At 38.0% G+C, this 26,725-nt stretch overlaps 1 protein-coding gene across 3 annotated transcripts in view; it reads left to right on the top strand.

Annotated features, from left to right (window-relative positions):
• Nucleotides 1-11,313: 11,313 nt before the first annotated feature.
• TNFRSF19 (TNF receptor superfamily member 19) overlaps nt 11,314-26,725 on the top strand; it is a 54,766-nt gene continuing 39,354 nt past the window's right edge. The window contains exons 1-4 of one of the 3 annotated variants that reach the window (XM_065730123.1): nt 11,314-11,678; nt 11,789-11,876; nt 23,612-23,692; nt 24,987-25,097. In XM_065730123.1, the coding sequence (XP_065586195.1) occupies nt 23,627-23,692; nt 24,987-25,097 (177 nt within the window). In that variant the 5' untranslated portion in view covers nt 11,314-11,678; nt 11,789-11,876; nt 23,612-23,626. Of the gene's footprint in view, nt 11,679-11,788; nt 11,877-16,217; nt 16,301-23,611; nt 23,693-24,986; nt 25,098-26,725 lie in introns of those variants that run through there. The other 2 variants (XM_065730124.1, XM_065730125.1) reach the window with 2 other exon arrangements.

The raw sequence follows: 26,725 nt of genomic DNA on the forward strand, positions 1-26,725 counted from the left end.
ACTGATAACGTACAGCACTATGTACTGCACTAAGGATCCTCAGGGATGCTTGAAACACCAGAAGTTTTTGTTCTGTGAAGTAATATAGGGTATTTATTATCTCACTTACTATTTGTAATTCCCTCTTGGAATAAGAGTAAGATTGCAAGGCCTTGTAGATATTTTTCAGAGTTGCTCTGTTGAAAATGTTTTATGAAAAAGAACTAATTTGTAATCCTTTCTACATTTTCACAATCATAGAATCACAGGGGTTGGAAGGGACCTCGTTGGAAGGAGATCGTTGAGTCTAACCCCCCTGCTTAACCAGGTTCCCTACAATAGGTCACACAGGTAGGCGTCTCTCCATAGTATTCCACAAACTCCACAGCCCCTCTGGGCAACCTGTTCCAGTACTCCATCACATTTACTGCAAAGAAGTTGTTCCACATATTGGTACAATACTTTCTACATTCACATTTTAGACCTTTCCTCCTTGTCCTATTGCTATGTACCACCAAGAAGAGCCTGGGCTCATCCATTTGCCTCTCACCTCCCTTTAGGTATTTATAAACATCTACCGGTTCCCCTCTGAGTCTTCTTATCCCCCAGGCTGAACATACACAAGTTACTCAGCTTTTCCTATACAGGAGTTGCTACAGGCCCTTAATCATCTTTGTTGCACTCCACTGGACTCTCTCTAGATGTTCCCTGTCCATCTGAAACTGAGGAGCCATAATTGGACACGGTGCAGGACACTGCTGGCTCATGGACAAGCTCTTGTCTACCAGGATCCCCAGGTCCTTCTCCACAGAGCTATTCTGATGCCATTTCAGTTCTTTTTCACAGAATCACGGAATTGTAGGGATTGGAGGGGACCTCCAAGAGATCATCTAGTCCAAACCCCCAACCAAAGCAGCTCCCTAGCCCAGGTTGCACAGGTAGGCATCCAGATGGGTCTGGAACATCTCCAGAGAAGGAGGCTCCACCACCTCTCTGTGCAGCTGTGCCAGCAAATATTCTGAGCCAAATCTGTCTGACTGTCATCATTCAGCTGGTGTATCAGAAGAAGCTACAAGGCCCTGTTCTGACTTAAAAGGGCTTCAGTTCTTTGCAACAAGAATACAGGATAAAATTTAGATTATTGCTGTCTTCAAACATCTTTCAAGACCAGTAAAATTGTGTTTACCTGCCAGTCTGGGTCACTGACTTGCTGTGTGCTGGAGGTCTTCCACAGCAAAATAATGTCTGCAACTGGCATTAGTTGTTAAAATAATATGTGCTATTACTGGGAAAATATAGCCTTAATGAAACTGAACTCACTACATAATGTCATTCAGGCTGTGTCTATCAGCATAAAGAAATGCTAAAGGGAAAAAGAAGCTTAACTGAGATCACATAAAAGACATCAAATTACTTATGCTCAATCCATCCATCCATCCCATCCATTACTCCACTTCTCCGAGGCAAGCAGCACTCACTCTCTACGGCAGTAGTGGGGTCCTCCAGGCTCCTGAAGCTGTTCCTAACACCAGGAACCAGCCTGCACCCACTTGTGGTTACAAATCTTTCCCATAAGCACGAACAGTCATGGACACATCACTCATCAGGTTTGAAGACTGAACGTTTTTGTTTTGCGTCAGCCAAAGCTCTGTCACCAAGTAAAAGGTCTTTCTGTAATCAGATCTCCTGCCAGGTTCAGCATATGGCTTTGTGAGGCAGTACACTGGAAAACAGGTAGAACTCCTTGAATGAACAATGAACAGTTGTCCAGGGCATTTATCCAGAGCTAGGGAGATCTTGCTTGTCCCTCAAACAGAGATATCAGATGTCCTACTGCTGCATCCGTACTGGCGTTCATTCTTTCTTTTTCTATGGCTGATGAAGAGGCATAAAGTGAAAAGAAATTAAAAAAAAAAAAAGTTTTGTTTTGTTTTTTCTCTTAGAAGGACTTATACATCATAGAATCACAGAATCATAGAATCATAGACTGGTTTGTGTTGGAAGGGACCTATAATGTTCCAACCTCCCTGCTATAGGCAGGGACACCAAGCAGAGTCAGGAAGGGAAACAAAGGGCATATGTGTTATTGATTGTTCAAGCTGCTATGGGTTGTCCATCAGCAGTGCTTATGTAGGTTGGGTAGACCACAGAAACAACTGCCTCCCAGACACCCAGTAACATATTTTTTTCTTCACAACACTTCACAACCAGAATATCTGCAGGTAGTACCTAGGCAGCCCTGTTCTGGGGGGTAGAACTGAAGGCCAGAAAAAAGTAACCTGACAGCAATGCATCAGCAAAGCTGCTTCTGATCAGTGCTTAACACAGGAGATAACATAGCTACTATCATCAGCAGCTGGTGTCAATATAATGCCCCACTCCTGCTCAATCTGCATGTCTCCTATCAGCTGCTCTCCTACATTCTCTGGGGAGGAAGCCAGAGCTCTAGTTGCTGTTTCTGATCCTTCTGCTTCTCAGCAGCGGCAGTAACTCATGGAGTGAAGTAGAGCTGAACACGGACTATTGAACATAAGATGTTGGCAAGTTATGCTTCCCTATATGTGAAAGGGAAGGTCAAACAGGCTTTTCTGTAAGGCCCTGTGAAACAATTTGAATAGTGGCACAATTTAGTTTGGCACTTAGGACTACAAGGTACTGTTGTAGGAAGCCCTGTGCCTCAGCAGTGCTGCAGAAGTCCCTGTAGCTGCTGCTTATCAGAAATGTAACATTGGCATAGATGTGCTGAGCAGGTCTTGCAGTTGTTTGAATATTTTTATTATCAGAGGGTATTGGGTTCAAACATATAAAAGCTGATTAAATAATAGGCTTCATTCACTTTCAGTAAATAAATGTGGCAAAGATCAGTAGGAAATAAGAACAAGTCACTCTCAGAGATCCTTTTATACACCATAATTTTTGCCTGAAGTAGTGATGAGTGATAGCTTTTGAATTTTTCATCAAGAGCAGTACCAAGTAAGCATCACAGAGCCATAAGTGCTTCAGTATCATTAAATCTTTTGCAAATGAACACTGCAAAATGCATGCTGCAAAGCAGACTGGTTCTCAGAACCCTGAGATCTCCTCTACATTTACCTTCTCTGGATTTCCTTTGTCACAGAAACACCCTTCATCTCTCTCTGTCTTAGACATGCAGATTCCTTGCTCAGTACAAACCACTGTGGAAAGAAGCAGGCATTTCAAAGGACAGAGAAAACAATGTGAGAACCCAGAGAGCTTCTGCCCTCTGTCCCTGCTCCACTATTAACATTGCCACTGGACTGCTGTACTAACATTGGTGCCAAAAGAGACAGCAATTTCATAACAGTATTTTCTAGGATGCAAAACCAAAAGTTATTCAAATCTTAAAATAAAATCCCATGTGTTGGTATGGAGCAAGTATTCTCTATTTATTTTGTTACAAGAACTCATGGTTATTAAGTGAATTAAAAGGCAACAAGATCCAGAGAAAACAAAAGGAAGAATTGCTTAATGCAGCATGAAGCTATGTTGCAGAAAAATAGGGGTATTATGTTTCCAATAGTTTGATCTTTCTTTAAAATTCAGTTCACTTCTTGGTAAAAGTATGTGCTTAACACTAAAGTACATAGAATAGATCAGAAATTGGAATACAGCATATAAATAAAGGATCTAAATTCAGTTTCTCAACATTTTGAAAGAGATCAAAAATAAATGAAGAAATAGAATATTTTGTCGTGTACATTCATATTTTAAAGAATAAATGGGCTTATAAGAACTGTTTTCTCAATGGAATTATCAGTAAGGAATTCGTGTGCGTTAGGTGATAGTCAGCAATTTTGAGTATAAGTCATTGAATCATTGAATGGCTTGGGTTGGAAGGGACTTCAGAGCTTGTCCAGTCCCTACCTCCTTGTCATAGGCAGAGTTGCCACCCATGAGATCACGCTGTCCAGGGCCCCATCCAACCTGGTCTCAAACGCCTCCAGGGATGGAGCATCCAGAGCTCTCTGGGCAGCCTATGCCAGTGTCTCACCACCCTCTGAGTGAAGAATTTCTTTCAAATATCTAATCTAAATCTCCCCTCTTTTTAGTTAAAAACCATTCCTCATTGTCCAATCACTATTCATACAAAAAAGTTGATTTCTTCTCTTTGAATATTGGAATGTCACAATGAGATCTCCCCTGAGCCTTATCTTCTCCAGGCCGAAGAAGAAAAAGAATCTTTATACTTTTCGTAAGATAAACAGTTATCACAGTATTTTCCTAAAAATATTTTCTGTTGTTTTTTCATATCTTTGCTCCTTTTCCAATCAAACATTAAAGCTGTCTTCTCATCACTTGCACAATTTCTTTGAAGATACCATTAGAACCCATGACTACTTTTCCTAAGTCATTTCACCATTTGTATGATGTCATGTTTTCAGGTTGTTTCAAAGTTTTTTTCTCCTAGCTATTTGCTTTTTGAAAACCAAACAAACAAACAAACAGAAAAACATACAATTTTAAGGTGAGAAATAGTGCAAAAATATATCTAGGGAAAATATATGAAAGCTTTAAAAATCATGAGCTAGAAAATGCATGTCAAACTAGATACAGAACTCTATACTAAAAACAGATGAAAGTCAAAGAAAGAACATCTGCTTTTAAAAAGCTGGCAGTAAGTATTGGCTGAGACTGATTCTTTTTGTATCTTATGCTCTTTTGTTTATCTTTCTCTTTATTCTTTTGGCATTTTTATGGATCTGGCTAATATGGAAGGTTTCTTACAGACAGTAGGTTGCAGCTGCTATCACACCATAAAGAGAAGATATAGTTTATCATCAATAACTGGGAATAAAAAAAGAAAAATAAATAAATGTCAATTCTTTCACATGTGAAAAAATGAAGTATTACAGCTGGGGCTGTAAAGAATTGCTTAGGGGTTGGACATAGTTAGTATTTCTTCTAGGACATTGTTTCTGCTCAGATGACTCCTTAACGATAGTGCTGTTTAGCAAAGCTGCCTATGGAAGAGTGGTGACAATTTATACATTGTACTCTTTAACTTCTTTAAATAAACCTACCCAGAAATTATACTAATGCTGATTTACAAGCCAGCTACTGTAACATCATCTGAGGAAAGATTCTTCTCCTCTCCAATAACATACAGGCTGGGTCCCAAGTCAGAAATACACATGCACTTAAATCCAGTTGACTGCCTTACATCTAAATGCACAGACATACAAATGCTTTGTCATAGAGGCAGAATTAAAGATTCCCCCCAGTTTTGCACTTCTCAGGGTGATCATCAACTTTTGAGTCATTAAGAGTGGGCTCTTGGGAACTTAACAGCAAAGCTGTAAATACACACACTTCGCAATCATTCAGTAAGGAACTCAAATACTCAAGATTGAAATTGCAACTTGCGCTTGCATTATGTATACTTGGGATTGTAGGATTTGATATATGGGAAGCATGGGACTTGACACAGAACTGAGCTCCCAGGTGCAGAAGTAATAATAAATCAGGGAAATTGTATCATTAGCAGATCTGTATTGATATAACACCCCTGCAACTACATGTGACTAGCTGAGGTATTAGCTACAGATATCTTCACTACCATGTTTCTACAAGTTCATGCCTTGAGAAAATAGGCCACTGAATCAAAAATATGGTATAAAATAGTATTTTAGAAAATATTTTAAGATGAAGCATTGATAAAGCAGTAAGTAAACTTGTTCTTAATTTGTTCTTGATTGCATGGAAAAAAAAAAGATTGGGAAAGATGACTAAGCTTAGTGGAGATTGACAGAAAAAAGAAAGTAAGAGTGATGGAGAAGTGATTCAAGATCTGTGAGATAGACTGAAGGTGTTTCATTTAAATGGGGAAAATTCTGGACTACAAAGTGAAAACAAAGGGCCAAAATGAATGATCGTTTGAAGGCAGAGATGTGCTTACGTAACTGAAATCTCCCTGTGATCAGACACAAATATTTATAAACATCTCTTTGTCTAAAATAAGAACATTCTTTTCAGCTGAAACTAGCTCCATGATCTTTTAGAAAATGTTTTGCTGGAGTTGCCCTAAGGGAATACTTCTAAACATGTGTTTTGATAACAACTAGGCAGCTAGCCAGCTATGATCTCTCCTTCTGATCAGTTAATTGCAGATTTCTGATTTGTTTCTCCATTCCCTTCCATCCCACCTAGCCTACTTTCTTTGCCTCTGTCGTAGAACAATTAGATCTGGATTGGTCCTGTTGGCATATCCTAGCTGAAAACTTAGCATGCTGGGAAAGTAAAGGTTGGATAACAAACAGCTCTGTGGAGAAGAGCACGATAGGATGTATGTGTTCTTTGCCTTTTTTTGTTCGTTTGCTTGTTTGGGGTTTGGTTTTTTTTGTGTTTGTTTGTTTTTGATTGGGCAGAAAATACAGTGACTTCTGAAACAGAAGTTACAAAATCACAGTTCTATCAAATCTGCCATTTTAACTCCATGAACGACACTGCTGACCAAGTCCCAACGTCCTGGGGAGATGTCAGCTCTTCAATGCAACTGAACTAGCAGCTCTGAAAAGAATGGTAAGTTGTTGAAGTTTGCATGCTGGTACAGTCACCGCAGCAGGTAGAAAATCACAGTGGACCATTTTCAGGGCAAGTGAGAAATCCAACATAACAGAGTAAAGAAACTTTCTATTTTCACTTAATTAAATCCTGAGGAATTATTACAAAGACACAACACTTTCATGCTGTTAATTCAATTCTTGGGTGTATGTGACAGCTAAAGGCCATGTAACTTCAGTGCACAGTGAAGCGAGAAGTGCACTAGTGCCCCAGGAATGCTTACAATTCACTTTGAACACAGACACTTTTGAAGCTTATTTTGGTTTGGAATTCATACAGAATTGTTTTGCATTATCTGAAGTACAGTATTACAAATAATTATCTTTACATAACTTTTAAAGACATAGGAAAATATACCAAGAGGGACTGGATGAGTATACAGCATAAGCTGCCATTGCTTCTTTGATTTAGTTTTAACTTACACAACTGAGGATCTGATCCAGTGAGAAAGTGCAACTTGCCTCAAGTAATACTCATGTGATAGAACCAGGAATAAAACCACAACTTCTGACTCCCAATCACAGGTGAATTAACTAATACTTCCTACAGAGTGCATCTCCATTATCCTTGAGGACAACCTCAAAGCCAAATTCCCAATCATCTGCATTATCTAGCTGGAAACGCCCTTGAGGCTTCCCTTATAGTGATTCACATGGTAAGCCAAGAACAAAAAACTCCATTTTGCTTAGATCTCAGGCTACTCATAAGGAAACCAGTCAAAGTTGGGTTGTATAAGGAGTCATGAGAAAAAAAAAATCAAAACCACAGGGAAATAACAAAGAAAATTTAGGACTGAGGAGACATAAACCCAAATACCTTGTAAGTCACGTGGTCCATGACCAGTGCCGCACATACAAATGGGATATAGGGCTATTTCCCTGAAAGTCAGAAACTGCAAGAGCTATATCCAAAGCTAATATTGACTCAAACATTGTTTGAGTGTTGCAGTTAATAGTAAGTTTGATGGTATACTTCGTGACAAGTGAGCCAGTCTTACAGAAAACGACAAAAGGTCTTCAGTTTTCTGCCTAAAGGTGCTGTAGTTGAAGTTCTTATGAACCTTACTACTATGAAGGTGTTTGTAAGCACACTCAGTAAACATGGGAGTATCAGCAAAACCCATACCAGCAATGTGCAATGGGGTTGGAACAGGCATTACTGATAAGGCATTTATGGGGATGGCACTGCGGTTCATGCAGGAGCATGGCTTCAGCATTCTAAAACATCTCTCCTGACCACAGAACTGACCAGTCTCATGAAATGATGACCCTCTAATACTTTAGGAGGATTAGCACTTCTGACTACATCTGTGGTCCAACATGACAACTGCTGCCTCAGAGCCAGCACTGACCTGGCACAAAAAGCTTTGAAAATAGACTTCTATTGCTTCAAACATAGCTGATCATCTAGATGTAACTGCAGCTTATACCACACGATGAAAGCTTGCTCTGATGCTGTGGATTTGACATTTGTGATAACATATTCAGTGTCTATGCCTCACTTAGAAAGATTGTGGTTAACACAAACAATGGCTGCATGGTACTGAGTTGACCATAATGATGGCACTGCATTCCCTACAGAGATTTCTGACATCCTTGAACCCACTGGAATTCTTATGGACTGAGGTAGATAAAAGGAGATAGAAGAGGGACAGGACAGTGAAGTGAAGGAGGTATATAAAAGACAACATGGTAAAGAGTTTGATGCATGTGATGAAGTAGGCACATAATTGATATGAGAAGAGTATTTACAAACAAAAAACAAGGGGTTGTACGGTATTTGGCAGTTCTTTGACAGTTCTGTTTTTCCCATTAATGATTTTTCTAAAAAATTCATTATATTTAAGAAACATCTTTTAAAAGTTTGCTTATATCTGTTGACTGTCCTTCATGCTTTGATCCAACTCTCTGGACACAAATAGAAGCCCTGGATAGGTTTTTCCTAACTCACCTGCCTAACTTACATGCCTCGTCTAATTATTGCCTGATCATTAGAAGAAATATGAACTTCCTTAATAATTTGAGGTCCTAACAAAATAGAAATAAAAAGGATTAAAAAAAATAAATGAATATTTCTCATCTTTATCAAGGAAGAGTCCTTCAAAGTTCAGAAAAGTTTAATGATTTAGGAATACAGCATCTCCCTCTGCAGGGCTCCAGGCACACCCCTCTCTGATTTCACAAAAAAAAACAACATAAGAACCTTTTCTATAAACATTTTTTAGATCCCTTAGATGCTAACCAGAAGTTGAAACTTAGTCAGTTTCAGTAGGTTTATTTCAGATTCTATCACAGAAATTTCAGTGATTATGATCATACATGTATGGAGTAGTCTAAAGGATTTTCATCAGAGCACCCATGCTTGAATGCTTTGCTGGGTTAGTAACCTCAGGAGGAAGCAGATATGGTGATCAGGAGGTGCAAGTGAGTGTCACATTACACAGATTCTGCTTCTGACTCTGGTACATGTCTGTTGTGTGCCTTACACAGATCACAGTATACGTGTTATCCTCATTTTACACATAGAAAAAGGATAATTATCAACCCTTGGAAAAATATTCATTTGTCATTATTGTTTTTAGTACACACTCTGGTCAAATTTTGAAGAAGTCATAGAGTGGGAAATGGCAGATCGCTCAAGCTGCCAGGTTCCACTGTGAAAAATAGTGCCATAAAGATGAAATGCAATGCTTAAGCTTTAAAGGCTAAATTGGTAATAATTAACTTCACTTCTCTTTTTGATATGTACAAAAGAAAGATCAAAGACCTCTGCCAGACCTTCAGGACTTGCTCTTACTGAAAACCCAGAGAACTAAGAGATGTTTTCTGTGAAGAGTGCTTTAAGAAAAGCTCCTTTTGAAATAAGTGGAAAAGAGTTATTTCTGTTCTTTACAGCTCACCTGCAAATTTTATTTCAACATAAGCAATTCCAATTTTATCATGAAAGCGATGAATGGCCTTTTATCAAGAAATCTTCCATTGAGTAGGGGGAAGTTGTATGTCAGAAGAGTGCAAATTAATGTTAGAATAGAATTAAGCAGCTTGAATAATTTTCTTTTATTTAGAATAGTTGAAAGTGGAAATTAGGGAACGATAGAAATTTATAGTTTGTTTACATATTTTCCCAACAGTGTATTCCTGAAAGTCGATTCATTACCTCCATGTACTGTCTGCACCTGCAACACCTCTCCTCCATCCCAATTCCCAGAATATCCCCCAAAGCTCTACTTGGCAAGGTGATCCCAAACAATATGTAAACCATGTCCAACCAGCAGCAAGGTCACAATACAGAACACCTTTTAGAGGGATCTTTTTGGAAGTGCTTTCCATTAGAGGGGCTCATCCCCGGGCGAGTGCTGCCACAGTACACCAGGCAGCCAGCAGAAGGCTCCCTCAGCTACCGAGAGCAGCGGCAGCACAGGGAGAGCTGAGGGCAGCAGGACGCAGGCTGAGCTGTGCGGGGAGCAGCAGGAGCTGCCAAGGGGTCAGGAACCAGAGCAGGAGGCTCCAGCCCCATGCAGGACTTGGGGCGAGGAATCACATCCAGACATGTGCTTTATCACTCTCACATTCGACTGTCCCCTCTCCATTATCTGTACGTGGTTTGCTTTTGTTTTTAATGCTAGATGCAACCTTCTTTCCTCTTTTGTACTAATTTACTTTTGCCGTTTGAATGAATTCTCAGTAACTCAGTGTGCAAATATTTGCAGGGCGCTAGTAATGGCTACCGGTTGATGTGCTGGTATCACTTTCATCTGCACATGTGGTACACCCAATGTTCGGGGCATACGTTTATGGGAACTGCAGTGATATCTTCAGTATGGCTAGTTACCCTATAAGCCATCCTGCTTGGTATTTGTACATATTATTAGCAACTGAAGCACAGAGAGCTGAGTTATTCCCTACACCAAAAACTAACTTTGCCTCAGTTAGAATAAATGAAGCTCTGTTGTCCATTTCTTAAGGAATTGCCCCGTGTTGAGAATTCTGCTTTCCCATGGCTGCACAGAATTCTCCAGCAGTTTCTGGGGCTACGAACTGCAGCAGAACAGGGGATAGCTGCCAATAGCTTTTTATTCCCTCAAGGTCTCCTTCTGCTGACAGCAAATGGTGACCACTTTGAATCTATCCCAGCTGAAAAACGCTCTCACATCGAAAGGCTTCTGAGGGTTAATTTCGGTAGCTTTATGGCTCATTTCTGTAAAGGAATCATAAGCCACCAATGAACCAGGCCCAAATAAATGATTTGCAAAGGCCACACAGTAAGCAGCAGTGCACACACAAATCAGGGAGCAAGAGCTCGCAGTATTGTGCCTGCTTTTACCAATGCAAAATCAAAACCAAAATAAAACTCTAATTCTAGTGCACAAAACACACCGCTTCCTCCCCTGCAAATCTCTGTAGAGATAAGCAGAAGGATTTTTCTGTCATCTGTGGCATCTGTCTAGCAAACTGACCTACATGTCTGACTTCTAGAACTTTAGGGAAAATTGTATCTTCCTGCTGCAGACAAAATTATAAAGCATCTTTATAAGAAATCCTTACAGCTACACTATTCTGCCTTCTTGGGAGGAAACTTTAATGTAATGCAAACTTTGAAGTGAGCCTTGGGTTTCTTACAATGGACTAACCCGATTAGAAATCATGCAAACTCTTGTTGCTCTTTAGCTGAATTCCCCCACAGGCTGTATTATAGCTCTCTAACCAGTCCCACAGCATTGAATGATGTCATGGGATCTGCAGCTCAGTGAGATGAAAGGGATAAAGCGGAACCCGCTGGCACTGGGGAAAGCTTCCAACACACAATCCACAACACAGCTTGGGAACTCAAAAAAGCTACAGATCCAGCCACTCAACTCCAAGCATGTCAGAATCATGTGCATTCTCCCAGCACAAGAAAGGAAGGGGGGAAGGAAACTAGTGATCGATTTTTAACAAAAGAACTAGAGTACTGAAAGGCAGAATTTAAGAGCACAACTACCTGCTGGAAAGAAAAAAAAAAGAAAAAAGGAAAAGAAAGAAAGAAAGAAAGAAAGAGACAAAAAGAGTTCTTTTTCCTCTCCAAAGCACTGCCTTTGATGTATGGCAACTGATCACTGATCAGATTACAGGCATTTGGTCTCAGTGCTCGTCTGCCTTTGATCTGCGTGGTTAATTTTATTTTCCCGGATTTGGAGTTTCGTCTGGGCTTGTGCTGACATACTTCTTTTTTTTTTTTTTTTTGAAAGGAGGTAAAAGCATTTAATACAGAAGCTCTGGTAGTGTGAAATTAAGCTGCAGAAAGCCTGAGCGCTGGAAGACTTCATCATATAACAGGTACTGGATTTTGTACTTTTTTGCAGTTTTTTTTTGCAAGACTTTAAGAGATTATAAAGTTCAAATGAGCGGTATTATTGCACAGCATTATGTGTACATAGTTTGAAAGACCATATATAACTTATGCACCATTTCTATTTGTATCTTTTGCAGAATTCTAGGGTTTTTTTAAAGAATCTAGAATATATAGGCATTTGAAAACTGAAGCTAAATCAAAGTTGTTTCAGTACTGACGGGTATATAATACTTTTGTGTGCACTACTCATTTCAGCTGTCTGTAGTTTTGTAAACTGATATTCGAATATGAGCATTACAGGACTTGGAGGAATGTTTATTTTCTAAGAAAAGACCAGCCATATTTCCTACACACTGTGTATTTATTTCTCTCTATGTGTTTGTCAAAGCCTGCTTTCTTCAAGCAACACTTTTAATCCTACTAGCTGCATACTTGAGATGAAAAGGTGTCCTCTTCCACAAGTTATTGGAACTGTACTTATAAATATCACATCCTGATATAGAAAAGGGATTTTTTTAATTATTTCAATGTTAAAGAGATGTTTGATCAACTATCAAATATAGAAAGAAACCTTGATAATAACATTTACATTTAACATGATGGTAGAAGGTTTTTTTAAGGCATTTTAGTAAGGATATTAAATAAACCTTCATCTTATCTAGAGCAAACACCTGGTTTTGAAGAACTCCAGGAAAGTTTTCCTACTATTTCAGTGAAGCAAATTTACTTCACAGTATTTTACATTGTTCCTCAAATCTGTATTATGAGTATGTTCTGTGTTTAAGAAAATAGGAGACAGGTACTCTTGAAATTCACTGTAAAGAAGCATCAGAAGAATTAGAATTATTCACTGTACATTGGTACTTTAAAGGGTCTGCATTTTTATGAGTATGGGCCAAATCTGTGAGTGGTTCTGTGCCTGTAGCTGGAGCCGGACTTTTAAAATTAGACTCAAATTTCTTCTGTAGGTATTTAAAGACAATTTAGATTTTCAGAAGAACTTAGAACCCATAAATGGGGCCAGACTCACAAAGTTCAACATTCCAGACACTGAGCTCTTTGAACATCAAGTCTTAATGGTGGATAGTGAGTTCTCATGAAATACAGACTCAAAATATCTGCTCATAAATCTAAACTCAGATGCCTGTAAGACATAAGTACATTTATTTATTATAAAAATGCAGGTACAAGTCAGCATAATTAGTAGCTGTTAAGCATTGTTAAGACACCATTCTTCAAGGGGTTTCAGTCCAGGACCCTCATGCTGTTTATATTTCATGCATATTTTCAGACACACTATAGTAATATGCAACACCAAATTTTCACAGTCTGTTCACACATGACTAAAATTAAGTTATCAGCACTTCCAGATGAATGTAACCATCTTTCATTAGTTAGCCTGTAAACTTTATTTCACTTGAATTAAAAGTATATTTGTATATATAAATTCTAAATTTACTTAATATCAAGAGATAATATGCCAAATACAGATTAAGACCAGGCCTGACTTGATATCATTTACTTTTCTATACCACCAATTAATTCATATTCTGACTTAACAAGTCAATTACATTCTCAGGAAAGTAATTAGCACTGCATGAATAATGTGTGTCTAGCTGTTAAGGAAGAATATTGTTGAAGGCACAGCCAAAGCAAAAATTAGATTTTTTCTTTGAGGATGTACCAAACCATGTTTCTGTAACCCTGAAAAGACAGTTTCAAATATTAATTTTATAAATGAGCCCTAAACTTCACTGATGAGCTTTCACCTTTCCAGTCTTCTCTTGCTTGCTGCTTTTGTTCTGACACGTACATTCATTTCCTGAGAAAGTGTTTCTAAACCTTACCTTTCTGTAAAGTAGAGAAAGAAGAAGAAGAAAAAAAAAAAGTCAAAATAGCCACAAGTCAAATACATTTAAATTATCTCTGTAAGGATCTGACCCTACAATCACACAGATGAGTAAAGCTGCTCACAGAAGTAACACTACTAATGAGATAGGCTACAGTGATGGACTTAAACATTAACATGTTTGCAACATTCAGCTGAGCCCTAGAACTGCATTAAAGAAACAAAGATTTTTTCATTATATAAGAAGCCCCACTGATGAGGGTTAACCTATTTAAACTGAAAAATATCTTCCTTTGTCTGTATGTGAGAAATGAAGGCAGACTTGGAATTACTTTTTTGGGGGGGGAATGGGGGGGCATGGGGGCGTGGGTATGGAGCAGGGGATGGATTTTCAGCTTTTTTGTTGTTTTAAAAAGCAGTTCTCAGACAGTTCAATTTTTCATTGATCTGACTTTTAAAGATTAAATAATAATAATTCTTGGCCCTTATGACTGTGTTTACAAAGTGCTGTATAAACATTAATTAATCCTCTGGCTTAAGTCTTCAGAAAGAAAAAGTTCAAGCAAATCAGACTAGGAAACTTGCAAGTATATAATTTTTTTTTTTAAAATAGCTTGAGCAATTTCTGAATATAAATAGAGCCATTTCCAAACAGTGTGTCTTAGATAACATCATAAACATATTTTAAGATTTGTAACAGTTAAGACTATCAAAAGACATTTTACAGATATACTGACATCAGTTTCCAGCAGCTGTCATAACAAGAGTAGATCTATCTCACAGTTGACTGGGGGAGCTGTGTTAGCATTTGAGATATGGAGATAACAACTTCCTATTGCTGTACAATTTCTTCTTCCACATCAGATATGTCACGTAACAGTCTTATCAAAGAGGTCAGCTGAAACTACTTTCCAAATGCTCCTTCTCTGCTTTCTCTATTCTCTTCTGTAGTGAGAATCTTTCCACCAACTTCCATTTCCTTAGAACAAATACCCCGATTTAAAAAAAGATCTGCAATTTTTATCATATTTCAGTGATGAATGAAATTAACATACCCATTTTCATATACATGTTCCAACAGGGATTTAAACACACTTCAATGTTCCAGACACCATCGCCCTCACTGCTCTTAATTCATAGCAATAGTAAACTTGAGTGTGATGAGAAAGTCTAAATGTTTCTTTCAATGACAGTCTTTGGTATTTAGTCAACAGTGTAAGAAATCTGGGGTGTTTTAATACATTTGTGTAACTATATTCCTTTAAAGCGAGGATCTGAAACACACAGGGTGCCTCCAGTGAGAGCTCGTGCAGTGTATTTTACTGATGTCCACACAAAACATAACGTTCAAAGCAGTTGTGTATAAATACCAAGATGCAGAAAGCCCAGTGCTGCACAGCAGCTGCCATGCACAACAGATGTACCGCCACTGCTGCAATGTGCCATTCCTCGCAGACATTCCAGTCTTTCACAGAGCTCCTTCTGGCAGCAGGCCTGAAACAGAACTCGTCTTTGCAGGCCCTTTAAAAGGTAATTAAATAAAAAGCCCTGTGAATTCGGAGTTAGCTCTGTTTTCCTTTAATTGGAAACAACCCATTTTGTTGCAACCATTTATCTCCTCGCAAGTAACTTGCTGTATTACAACAAGCACTACTTGTATTATTGGAGTCCACATGGCTGGCAAAGTCCAGAACTTTATTTCTGTGTGAAGCTCCCAAAAATTGTTTATTTGATAATACTTTATTGACAAGTGTATCTTCCTCAGTCCCCATAGCAGTGCTTGGACAGTAGTGGTATCACTGATGTCTTAATTTGAAGTTGAAACTCCTGATCTGCAGTGTTGTTTCCCTGGGATTGGTCTCACCAGTGATGGGGCAGCGCTGACAGCAGCGCAGCTCCTAATTCACCACGCAGGCAGTAAGTCACATCCTTTTTAGTGAATATGATCAACTCATCTGCAAAGGGCTGGGTTTCTGAGCTCATGCTTAGCGTTCCACCACAGCTCGGTTGCCTACAAAATAATTCACACTCTGAGATAACAGGAAAGAAAACCCCACGAAAGCACTGTGGAGAGAACCTTATAGGGAATCACCCGAGGACCTCAGCAGCCGCAGGTGGTGCAACAAGGATAAAGGGAAGCCCAGCAGCGCTTAGGACTGGTCCTGAGATGAAGAGCTTTTGCACTATTACTTTGTTTTTTCCCCGTCGATGCCTGGTAACAGCCCCAGCACATCACCGAGCAGAGAGCACGGCTCCTCCCCTCCTCTGAGGCGGCGGCAGCTAACAGCCGCGCGCGACGCTCATCTTCCGAGACCCCGCTACCGCTGCCGCCGCCTCGCCCGCGCGGCCCCGCCTCAGCGGGAGCGCGCGCCTGCTCGCCGCGGGGCACGTGTGGCCGCTGATTGGCTGCCTGCGGTCACCTGAGCCGGGCCCCCCGTCCTGCCGGGGAGCGGCGCGGCGTTGCCTCGGCGACGCGGCGAGAGGACGTGAGGGAGGGCGCGGGCTACGGGCAGCGGCCCGCCGGTAGTCCCGCGGCTGCGGCCGAGGGTAGGCAGACAGGTGGGTCTGGGCGAGCCGTGTCCTGGGGGAGCGGTGGGGGAGGTTGTGAGGCGAGGCGCCGCAGTTCCCGGCAGTCTCCCCTGGGAGCGAGCTGGCTGAGCGCCGGGGGCGGCCGGACGAGCGAGGAGGGGGGGTTGTCTCAGACTGCTCGCTAATCAGCAGCGCAAATACGCGGCTGGGCGCTGCGCACGGCTTCGGAGTGAAAGCAGAAGCCACGCACCTTCCTCTCGGCTGGTAAGGGGATGGAAAGCAGCAGTTATGGCTCTGTTGAAAAGCCTTTGATTGTTTGACTTCCTTTCGTGATGGCTGTCTCCGTTAATCTGACCTTGGGCGCCTGATATCCTTGGCAAATCTTGGTACGTGGTATTTATTTACTGTCTTTATGCTCGTGGCTACTCTGAGTACTTCAATCACGTTAACGAAGGGGGTGCAGTAGTGTTTGATGTGAGCAGATGGATCAGTCTGGAGGTAAGCTTGTTAACTGCTGCGTTAGGCGTGCGAGGCAGGATGGATGGACTGACCAGGTGCTATTCACTGAATAAGCAACGGTGGCTTTAGAAATACAAGTTCTGCACAATTGCGAGGGTTGGAACTTAATGATCCTTGGGGTCCCTTCCACCCCAAGCCATTCTATGATTCTGTGGCCACAAAGGATCGAGAACCTGATTTTGCTAAAGAAATTACTGATTGTAACTAATTACAGTAATTATTAATTATATTTGAGAGTTGGACTGATTTACTTTATTAGGTCAACAGTAAGAGGTGTAGATCTTCAGTTAAGGGGGCAATTGATTACTTTTTCCCTAATTTCTGTAACTTGCACTTGCAGTACTTTTAAAGAGAAAGTAACTTGTCTGTGCTTTATAAAGTATTTGCTACACAAAACTGCTACGGTGTTGCTGGATAAATGTGACACATTGATATTGCTCTAGTTACTGTATTAACCAGCTCACTGCTTTACCATTCTTAAAGGTGGCTTTGAAAAAGAACTGTTAGTCTGCTTTGGTGCAAATGAAACATGAACGGAACACTGGCATTCCTCTTTCACTCTATTGCTTTTTCACACATTCAAGTATGTACAAATGAAGCTCTAAATTGATGTTTCATATTGAACACTGATGTCTCCTAGAGACTGTGATGTATTAAACAGAAAATCTGTTTACAAAAGCTTTGATCTTGAAGCACAGAATTGGTCATTGCTTGTATGAGTAGACTCATCAACTTCAGTGGGATTAGCAGCTCTTGTCTAAATCTCAGGCTTGGACCCTCTGCAAAGTATTGCTTAAGTCAAGGAAAACCGTCACCCCATTACATCTTTGTCACCATATTTTGCACTAATTTCTTATTAATAATAGTCTGTTCTTCCATGTTGAAGAACCTGGGTGATGAGCTGCCTCACATTATTTTATCAGCATAGATTGGAAGTACCACTTGCAAGTAGAAAAAATGGGGGTGAGTTATGCAGATTATTTTCAACTTTTGCTGATTGTGCCCTTCTTGATACACTGAAATATATGTATTTTGTAAATACTGTATGTGATGGCTAAGATACTGTAGTGATGAAATATATAATTTTGGGAAGAAATAAAACCATTATCATTACTCCTGGAAACTCAAGTGCTTCAGTTACCATGAGTCGAATACGGAGCACGGATATTTCCTGGTCATGTGCAAACCTTGTTTCTCTCTGCCCCAGACTCTAATAACTATATAGTTTCCTATAGCCAGTGGTGTTCCAGCTTTCTATTTGCTGTCTGACTTAAATATCTGCATCTTAAAATATACTAAGTAATTCCATAACTTCTTAATTTTGTACAGTTTCATGTCTGGCCATTTCTAAAAAGCATGTTATTCATTATTCAACAGAATATTTAATGTGTTGAACAGTGATTTTTTTTTTCTTCTCCATGTGGGTAATCTCGTAGTAGCTGGAGCAATTGTAGTCCGACAAGACCTTGTTCACTTTACAAAGGAGGAGAGTACAAGAGTTGTGGGTAGTGTGTAAAGAGAAGGTGTTCTAGAGGCATAACACAGAATAACAATGTGTGGCTTTGTAGTGGAAGTTCTTGTCCCTAGCTTGTTCCCTTTGTCTCCATCATTACAGCAGCATAAGTACTTTCTCTTGTTTCTTGGCCGTGGGGCACTGACTCTGCTAAAGCCATCTGCCACTCCTTGTCATTTTATTGCATGAAGTTGACAGCTGCAGGTGGGAAGCAGAGTGGTTAGAGGGGAGCAGAAATCCTATTCATAGGTTGCCAGAGACCTCTGTTGGCAAGATAACATGATTATATTTTCGGTCCCCTTTCTTATCCAAAACTAAATAGAGTATTCTTTGTCAGTGTTATGAAAAGCATGAAAAATGGTGGTCAAATATGAATGTCAAATCCTAGAAGATCTAAGAAATTTAAGCAAATTCAAAGTTGGAACCCTTTGCCCATTATAATGTTTCCCTTGCAAAGTAGATGGTATTGACTTCGAAGTTCCCATGCCTATATGTGTAAGAAACCTGCTGTTAGGCTGTAATTTAATCTTGCTGCCTTGAGTCTTGAGGTGATGAGTCTTTTATGATAAGATTTATTTATTTCTTTTTATTTTATTTTTTATTCTTACTTTTTATAGAGGAGGAGGAAATATTTTTTTTTATGAGTTATCTTGAGTGGGTCACCACTCCATTTCATTTGACTGAGCAGTAATGTAGACATATGTTATGGAGGATAGGGCATTGTAGGATCCCAGAAGTCTAGAAGTTCTTACTTCCATTATTCACTTATTACATGTTATTACCTTTTGGTTTAATGTTGCCCTTGTTATACGAATGCATAGTAGCCCCTGCACAGACCTTGTAACTATATAACCACACTTCTTAATGGGAGTTCTGTGTGTTCACTTCGATATGTTATCATAATATTTTTTTTTTGATTGTGCATATTTTAGAGTCAAAACATTCTTCTCATTACTTCTTACTTAAATACAAATGAATAGCTCGTGTCCAACTTAATCAGTGCACTGGCACTTGGTATCAAGAGAGAACAAATTTACTCATTGGCAAACTACTATGAAGTGCTACAGCATCTGCTTTTTAGTTGGGGCTTCTAACAAAACTGAAGGCAGAAACAGGAAACAAGCAGCTGGCAGAGTTGTCTCCTTTGGGACTTGCCTTCAATACAATGATTTGTTAATGTGCCTTAACCATTTCTGTTATTGTTTTTGAAGTGTTATCGCAAATAACTTTTTTTTTTCTGTACTCTCTGCTGAGAGTTTTCTTTTAATCTATTTTTCATATGTTATGGACAGTATATTGTCCTTGTGTTGGTTTTGTTTGTTTGTTTTGTTCTTTGTTTTTTTCTCTTAGCAGCAGTTCTATCATATAATACCACTGACATTCATACTTGTCTACTAAAATGATTCGAACATGTTTCAGAGGTACTAAACCTGCTCAAATACAGCGAAGCTTAAGGCCCAGAGTTCTGTAACCTTATTTGAAAGATTCAATTAAGAATTTTCTGGAAGATATATCATAGACTTAAATCTGTGAGCTTGCAATGTGTATGTGATCAGTTAACAAATTTGAAGTGTGCTAAAACACATAGATGAGTTGGAGAAGACCATGACAGTTTGAAGCTAGTTCTAGAACACTTGATTTTTGGAAGTTTACTCTGGGTTTTGGAGCTTCTGATGATTGAAGGTATTAGATTTGGTTGAAGTGTTATTAGAGCAGTAAATTTTTCTTTTCAGTAGAAAATATTTCAGAGTTGCAAGAAAATTCCTCCACTTAAATCAATAAAATATGTTTTAGTACAGTGTGACTCTCCGTATGCTTTCTGTGTCTTAAATCTTCGAGGCAAATTCTATAAGGTTATGTTATAACATATATGGCAGCTTCTGAAGCTGAGATATAGAAATATCAATGTCAGTATAACCAGCTTGATATTCTCTACAACCTTCTATTAAGAAGTGTCAACTGGTTTATAATCCAACTCTGGCAGCAGAATATTACAAACATAAAAATGTGTCATTTGCTTGTTTCATTATTGATTCTTAATACACTGCCTATATGCTAAGAAACTTTAATATTTTAATTTTTTGGTTTATTGCACGTTGTAAAAAATGTATAGGGTGAATGCAGCTTCATTATATAAGGTTAATATATTTTAATTGCAGCAGTATGGCAGGTACTGAGTCTCCTGGCCAGTAAATCAGGCTGTTCTCTGTTTCCTTTTTATCCATACTTCAAGTGACTTGAAATACAGTGCAGACTGTTTAGGTTTTGCTGTGGCTTCATATTTTAGATCTTTAGGCTTACTGCAGCTCAGCAATACTATTTGTATTGATAATGCCGTATGCAACTTGACATAAACACGTACAGCTGTTGTCATACATTTCTTTTTGTCACCCACCTACTTATGCCAACCTTTAAATTTAAAATAAAATGTACTTTATAGCATTAAAGAATCCTTTTTTGAATTCTTTGGTAGTAATATTCAGATGAACATAACTGAATTTTAGAACTATTAAGTTTTATATTCTTTACTGTTACTGATGAAGAAATAACTACTGTCATCTCATTCAGCTTAGAATATTCATTTGATATTCCCTCATAAGCAACTCAGTTACATTTACTATTTCATTCTAATCATACAACCACATGAAGCTCTGCTTTCTATAGCAGTTAAGAAAGTGTGTTAAGTATTCAATTATTTTTTTCTTACTGAATACCATTATCAAGAAATCAACAAGAATTTCCTTACTTTCAGCATCGTTCTTTGAAGTAGTACTTAAGTCCTTCCTGATACCTTTTTCCAGGTCACTAAGGTGCAAAGTCTCACAATTTGTCTTTGGTCTAATCTAGTTTGGCTTTAGCAGATCCTCAGTTACTAATGAGCCAGTAGATAGATATGATGTGTTTGCATCCTTCTTGTTCTTTCCAAACATAGATAAGAAACTTTTTTTGGAACTTCTGTTTCATTATCAGCATTTTTTACTGTCTCTTTGCACTCTTTGATCTGTAATATTACTAGGAATTTATTCCTCCATATTTTTTCCTACATACCTTATTTTCCTTGTTGCATTAATACTATCAGCTTCTTATTCCAATTTACTGCACCTAATAACTAACCTAAGATTTTGGTGCTACTTATCCATTTTTCCATTTCTTCTACAGTGTGTATTACATTAAATTGTTATATTGGGATCATCCACAACTCCTTCTGAGATTTTCTTCTCACGTGTAACTAGTGATAGGATGAGAGGGAATGGCTTCAATTTGTGACAGGGGAAATCCAGACTGGATGTTAGGAAATAGTACTTCTCCAAAAGAGTAGTCGGGCACTGGAATGGGCTGTCCAGGAAGGTGGTGGAGTCACTGACCCTGGAGGTATTCAAGGAACATTTAGACATTGTGTTGAGAGTCATGGTTTAGTGAGAATGGTTGGTGACAGGTGGACGGTTGGACTGGATGATCTTGTAGGTCTTTTCCAACCTTGTTGATTCTATTATTTCCTAGTTCATATTTGTCTGCTTGTTTTTATCCCTTAGACTTGAAGAAGTAACCTGTATAAGATGCTATATCTACTTTTAGTTCTGTTACTTGGTGTTATGTCATCCTTTACCCATGCTGGCGTGCATATAATCTGATAAACATTATTGACACATAGACCATTACCATCACTAGCTGAGGAAGAACTATAAAAATGGAATCTTGGCTTTCCTGTAGAGTGTTGCCTGATAACTTTGCCTGTTCTGTACTTCCTGGGCAGACTTCAGATTTATTTTTATTGTATAATAATAAATAAAATGTTGATATATCAACAGGCCATTGATGTATGCTTCCTTCTTCTTAATCAGAATTAATTAACTAGGGTTTTCACACTGGGAAGTGTGGAATCGAGTGTTGTAACACTTCTTGTAACACTTCTTATAACATTTGATTTGCGCACATTATGATTCTTATGTGTTATGCTTGTCATGGTTCCATACCATAAAATGCTTTGCTGCTGCTGTTAACCTTTTCTTCAGTTCTTTTCTTTTGTTTGGGTTCCATCCTTTCATTTAACAACATCTTTTATATAAATTTATTTAGGAGTAATCTTATATTTTAAAAGCATAATTAAACATCACTCCTTAAGTTTTGAAGTAGGCTGATAGTACTTAAGCATTATTTTTCACATAATCTAATAATGTATTACTGTCATATAATGTAGGCAAGCTAGGACTGCATTCAAATATAATTGTACGTGGGCTGAATTTATTGTTTCTTGTTGCTGTCTAGCACGGATTTCTGCATGAAATGCTACAGTAGTATTTCTAGTTTACTCAAAAAGACAGAAAAAAGCAAACCTGGAAATGAACATAAATAAAAAAAAAAAAGTGAAGTGAGATGACACTTTCTATTGGCCACATATGACTTTGTGAACGATTGTAGGTGTAGACTTATGGTTTATTAGCCTAATAATCCAAAAAACCTCACCCCAAGTCAACATTTACTTTCTGTGGCACTTTGAAATTGTTTCCCTTTATTTATTTATTGTATCATTTGCTTATTAGCACTTCTTAAAGTAATTAAGCAAGGCTTTATGGGCTTTCCTTTTTCTTCCTCTGATTTTATGATAAAAAATTATCTGAGGCAAGTAGGATACAATTTGGTTATGCTGTTTGAAAAGCCCTGTATTTTGTATTTTCAGCCTTTGCCCACCTGATCATAAATGATCATTAGCATGTTTTAAGAAGTAAATATTCTTAGGTGAGAAATAGAAACAGACTATGCATGTCTCCTCCCAGTCCATTGCAAACCCATTTTGCTCCACATTACACCATGTAATCAGCTATGAGAAGAAACATTTGCATGATCAGCTACAGCCTGACTGATATATGGCATGTTTGAAGAGAATGATTTTGTGTTGACCCTGTGCACAGTTGGTGTCTAACAAGCAAGCAAGATATGTTAGGGGTCAACATCAGATATTAGAAGTTACTAGAATATACTGCAGAAGTTGAAGTTCTCTAATCTAGACTGATTGCAGTCTTAATTTTGAGAATTGAGGCTATAGAAACTTCATGTATATTGCCTTCTTAAAAAGGACTTTTATTACAGAAATGTGATTCTGTTAAATACATTTATTATGAGTTTAACATGGGATATATATATATATATATATATGTAAATATATATGAATAAATATTCATGTTTGTGTTTCCTAGCTTCCTTGAATCTATTTAACACTGAATAGATAGCTAAGTTAGAAGATGTGTGCTGAAGATGTATGCATTGATTTAAATTAAATTAAATTTTTTTTTTTTTTGTGGGGAGTAAAGGCTTAATTGCAAGAAATGGATCCTAAAGGATTACAAGGAGAAGACAAACTGAAGATGCTTATAATCTTACTAGCATATTTGGTGAGTATATATATAATTCATTTTTATTTCAAGATGTTAAAACAAATTATTATATCAGACACAGAAGTGATATTTTTTCTATATAAACAATAAGTCTAAAAGTCTCAAACCCATTTACAGTCAACTATTTAATATTTTTTTCAATTTTAATTTGAGCTTGGTCATCTACTTTGTGTCATTTCTTGGTACTCCTCATGCACAATTAAAAAAAGTCATGTAAGCCTCCTCATGAAAGGATGACTCTGGACTAAGATAGAAAGTATATGTGAATATGGTTCTCTGAAGGTAATGTTATTTCAGCATCAATCTCTTAGCATAGTTTGCTGTGTAGATATGTAGTTCAGGAGTTTGAAGTATCCAGTTTATCTATATAATACAGCATAGCACACAATAACATTGCCTTGTAAGTATGTTTAACTGACCTGCAGAGATAAGCTCTAGCACTAAGGATAATTAATGCTTCATTGCTATCAGAAAGGTTTTGGTCTTTGCGAAAGGACTAATACACAAAGAATTCAGAAGCAATTGTGGAGAGCACTTTCTGTGACAGAAGCTAGTAGACATACAATTTAAGAATTATCTAGAGAGCATGCTTGAGTTTGGTAATGTTCCTGGTTAGTGTTCCATTAATAATATTGAGACTTTGCATGGCTGCTAGTAGTCTTTATGGTATTCCTCATAACCTTAGTTTCTGGTTTGGTTAGATTGAGTTCTTAGGTGCCTTTGGAAACAGAAGTTGTATTCTATCTCTCATTTGGCCCATTAAAATAGAAATAATGAATTTTAGGATAAATAGTACTAATAAAGATGGAGGGTAGCTTTCAAGTATCCAGAAGGTTTGACTGACTTTTGAAAATCTCTAAATATTTATGTTTAAATGAAAAGATTTTTCTTTATCTTATTCTCTTGTTATTAAAAATGAATAGAAAAAAAAGCACATCACTATCACATCACGAGGATGTTGTTAATAAATGGTTGTGTATTTTTCATTCTGTTGAGGAACTTAAACTTGTATTCAAACAATTAAATGGTCTGACTTTGCACAGGAGCCAAATATCAGGCGGGTCTTCTAAATCGTGTGAAATTGCTGAGTTCACTGAGTACTGAATGCCTTTAAAATTTAGCATATTCATCAACACTTGGAGTTAAATCATTTCTTTTCGCTGCCACGTTTAAAGTTTTTGATAATGTAAAAAATCCTTTTTTCCAATAAAAATATGACTTCTCTGACTTAGAGATTATATAAATTAAATATAAATCAGAGAAAAGTTAACCTTTTTTTATTTTTCCTTAGCTAAATAGGGTGATTTGTGAGACTGGAGACTGCAGAGAACAAGAATTTAGAGACCACACTGGGAACTGTATTCTTTGCAAACAGTGTGGACCTGGAATGGAACTCTCAAAGGTAAGCGTGTCATGCTTTCTTGACTTTACTTTGCTCCAATAAATGCATTTACACATGTCTAAAGTTTATGAGAGTTTTTTCTGATGTTTTGATATTTGAAACTTCTTTGTTTTTTCAAATACCTTGTTTTCTGATGTGAAATCTTCAGTTAAGTAAATGATGATGCCATTGATATAGTTGGCAGTAACACTAGAGGACCTAGATCCAGGCTCTCAAATCACTTTTCAAATAATAATTCTAGCCCTTTTTTGCCTCCCCCCAATCACTTTGCAATACTACCCAAAATTAAAACTGTCTGAATTCAGTGTATAGATGAGTATGGAAAATAAACTTCAAACTTCTGATTGGTACAGACTTCTGAAATGTGGAGGTCTGACTTTGCAATATTTACCCATATAATTGTTTCTAGATTTTGTAGCGATAATTCCTCCTAGACAATATTTATATAGCTTTTACGCAGTGACTGGTCTTAACAGATTAGTTTATAATAAAAAATAAATGCATAAATACTAAATAGGATTGAAGTGAGATCTGAGATGGTTCTTTAGACAAGCTGGATGATAGGTGAACAGTGTTTTCATAGCTGTGTATTTGCAGCAGATTGGTGTGTTAGACAGCTGGTTTCAAGTAAGACTAAGTTCCTTTATTTTACAGCTTACTAATGCTGTAAATCTAGTCTATATAATCTATGTAAAAGAACTAAGAAGGCTGAGGCTGGAAAACTATATGGTAATATATAGAAAGCATGTAAGAATTTCTTGTTAGTACTGTAAAAAAGGTAAGAGTGTTATGGTGAGTTTAGTTTCATTAATTTTGTTTTTTGTTAAACACAACCAGGTCTCTTACAAAAGAAAATCTGTGTGGAAGTTTTGAAGTTAGTAGCTTTTTTAGGAGTCCAGAAATGGATCAGTGGAGATGAATGATGATGGAGTTTATAGGCTGGGATTCAATACATGTAGGAATTCTGCTTGATTTTTTTTACAAGCTAACGTTTAAGTGTGAACTCAAGTGATAAGGGAGTCTTGAATTGTTTTCAGCATAGAGAAAGTAGATGCTGTGTATGAGGAAGGATGGAAAATGATATATCTGAAACAAGAACAGAGAGGTGAGAACCAAATTAGTCGTGAGTCTTGAGGAGAATGAATCTTGGGGGGAGCAGATGCCTCATTCTAGAGGTGTAAAGATGGTCAGACAGAAAAGAGAGGATTTGAACTTAAATTGTGAAGTATAAGCAGATTTCTCAACCTTCTATGTGACACTTGCACCGGTGTTCAGCAGCTGTATCTACATCTTGCCAGTTATTGTGAAAAAGTGAATGTAAGAAGGATGATAAAAGTAGAATTTAAGGTATTATTTAGGAGCTGTGGAATTCAGTTTTCAGGGTTACTTTTGTAAGCAAGTATGTTTTATAGATACAAGGGTTTTTTAACATGAAACTTTACTAAATCTGTATTTCAACAGTGAAAAAGCTTTCAGTGAAGAAGCTTTCAGCTTGTTTTCTTTGTGTTTCTTCCTATATTCAGCTCTGAAAGCGAGCCCAAGTAACATATTGCAGTTTGAGAGTGAAGAGATTTACTTGAAGAAGTTCTTATGCTTACTAGTCAGCAAAAGGTGGTTGTCTTCCAAGG

The sequence above is a fragment of the Cyrtonyx montezumae genome, unplaced genomic scaffold (assembly GCF_038088225.1).
Source record: "Cyrtonyx montezumae isolate F1298 unplaced genomic scaffold, pur_monq_1.0 scaffold_12, whole genome shotgun sequence".
Classification (NCBI taxonomy): Eukaryota; Metazoa; Chordata; class Aves; order Galliformes; family Odontophoridae; genus Cyrtonyx; species Cyrtonyx montezumae.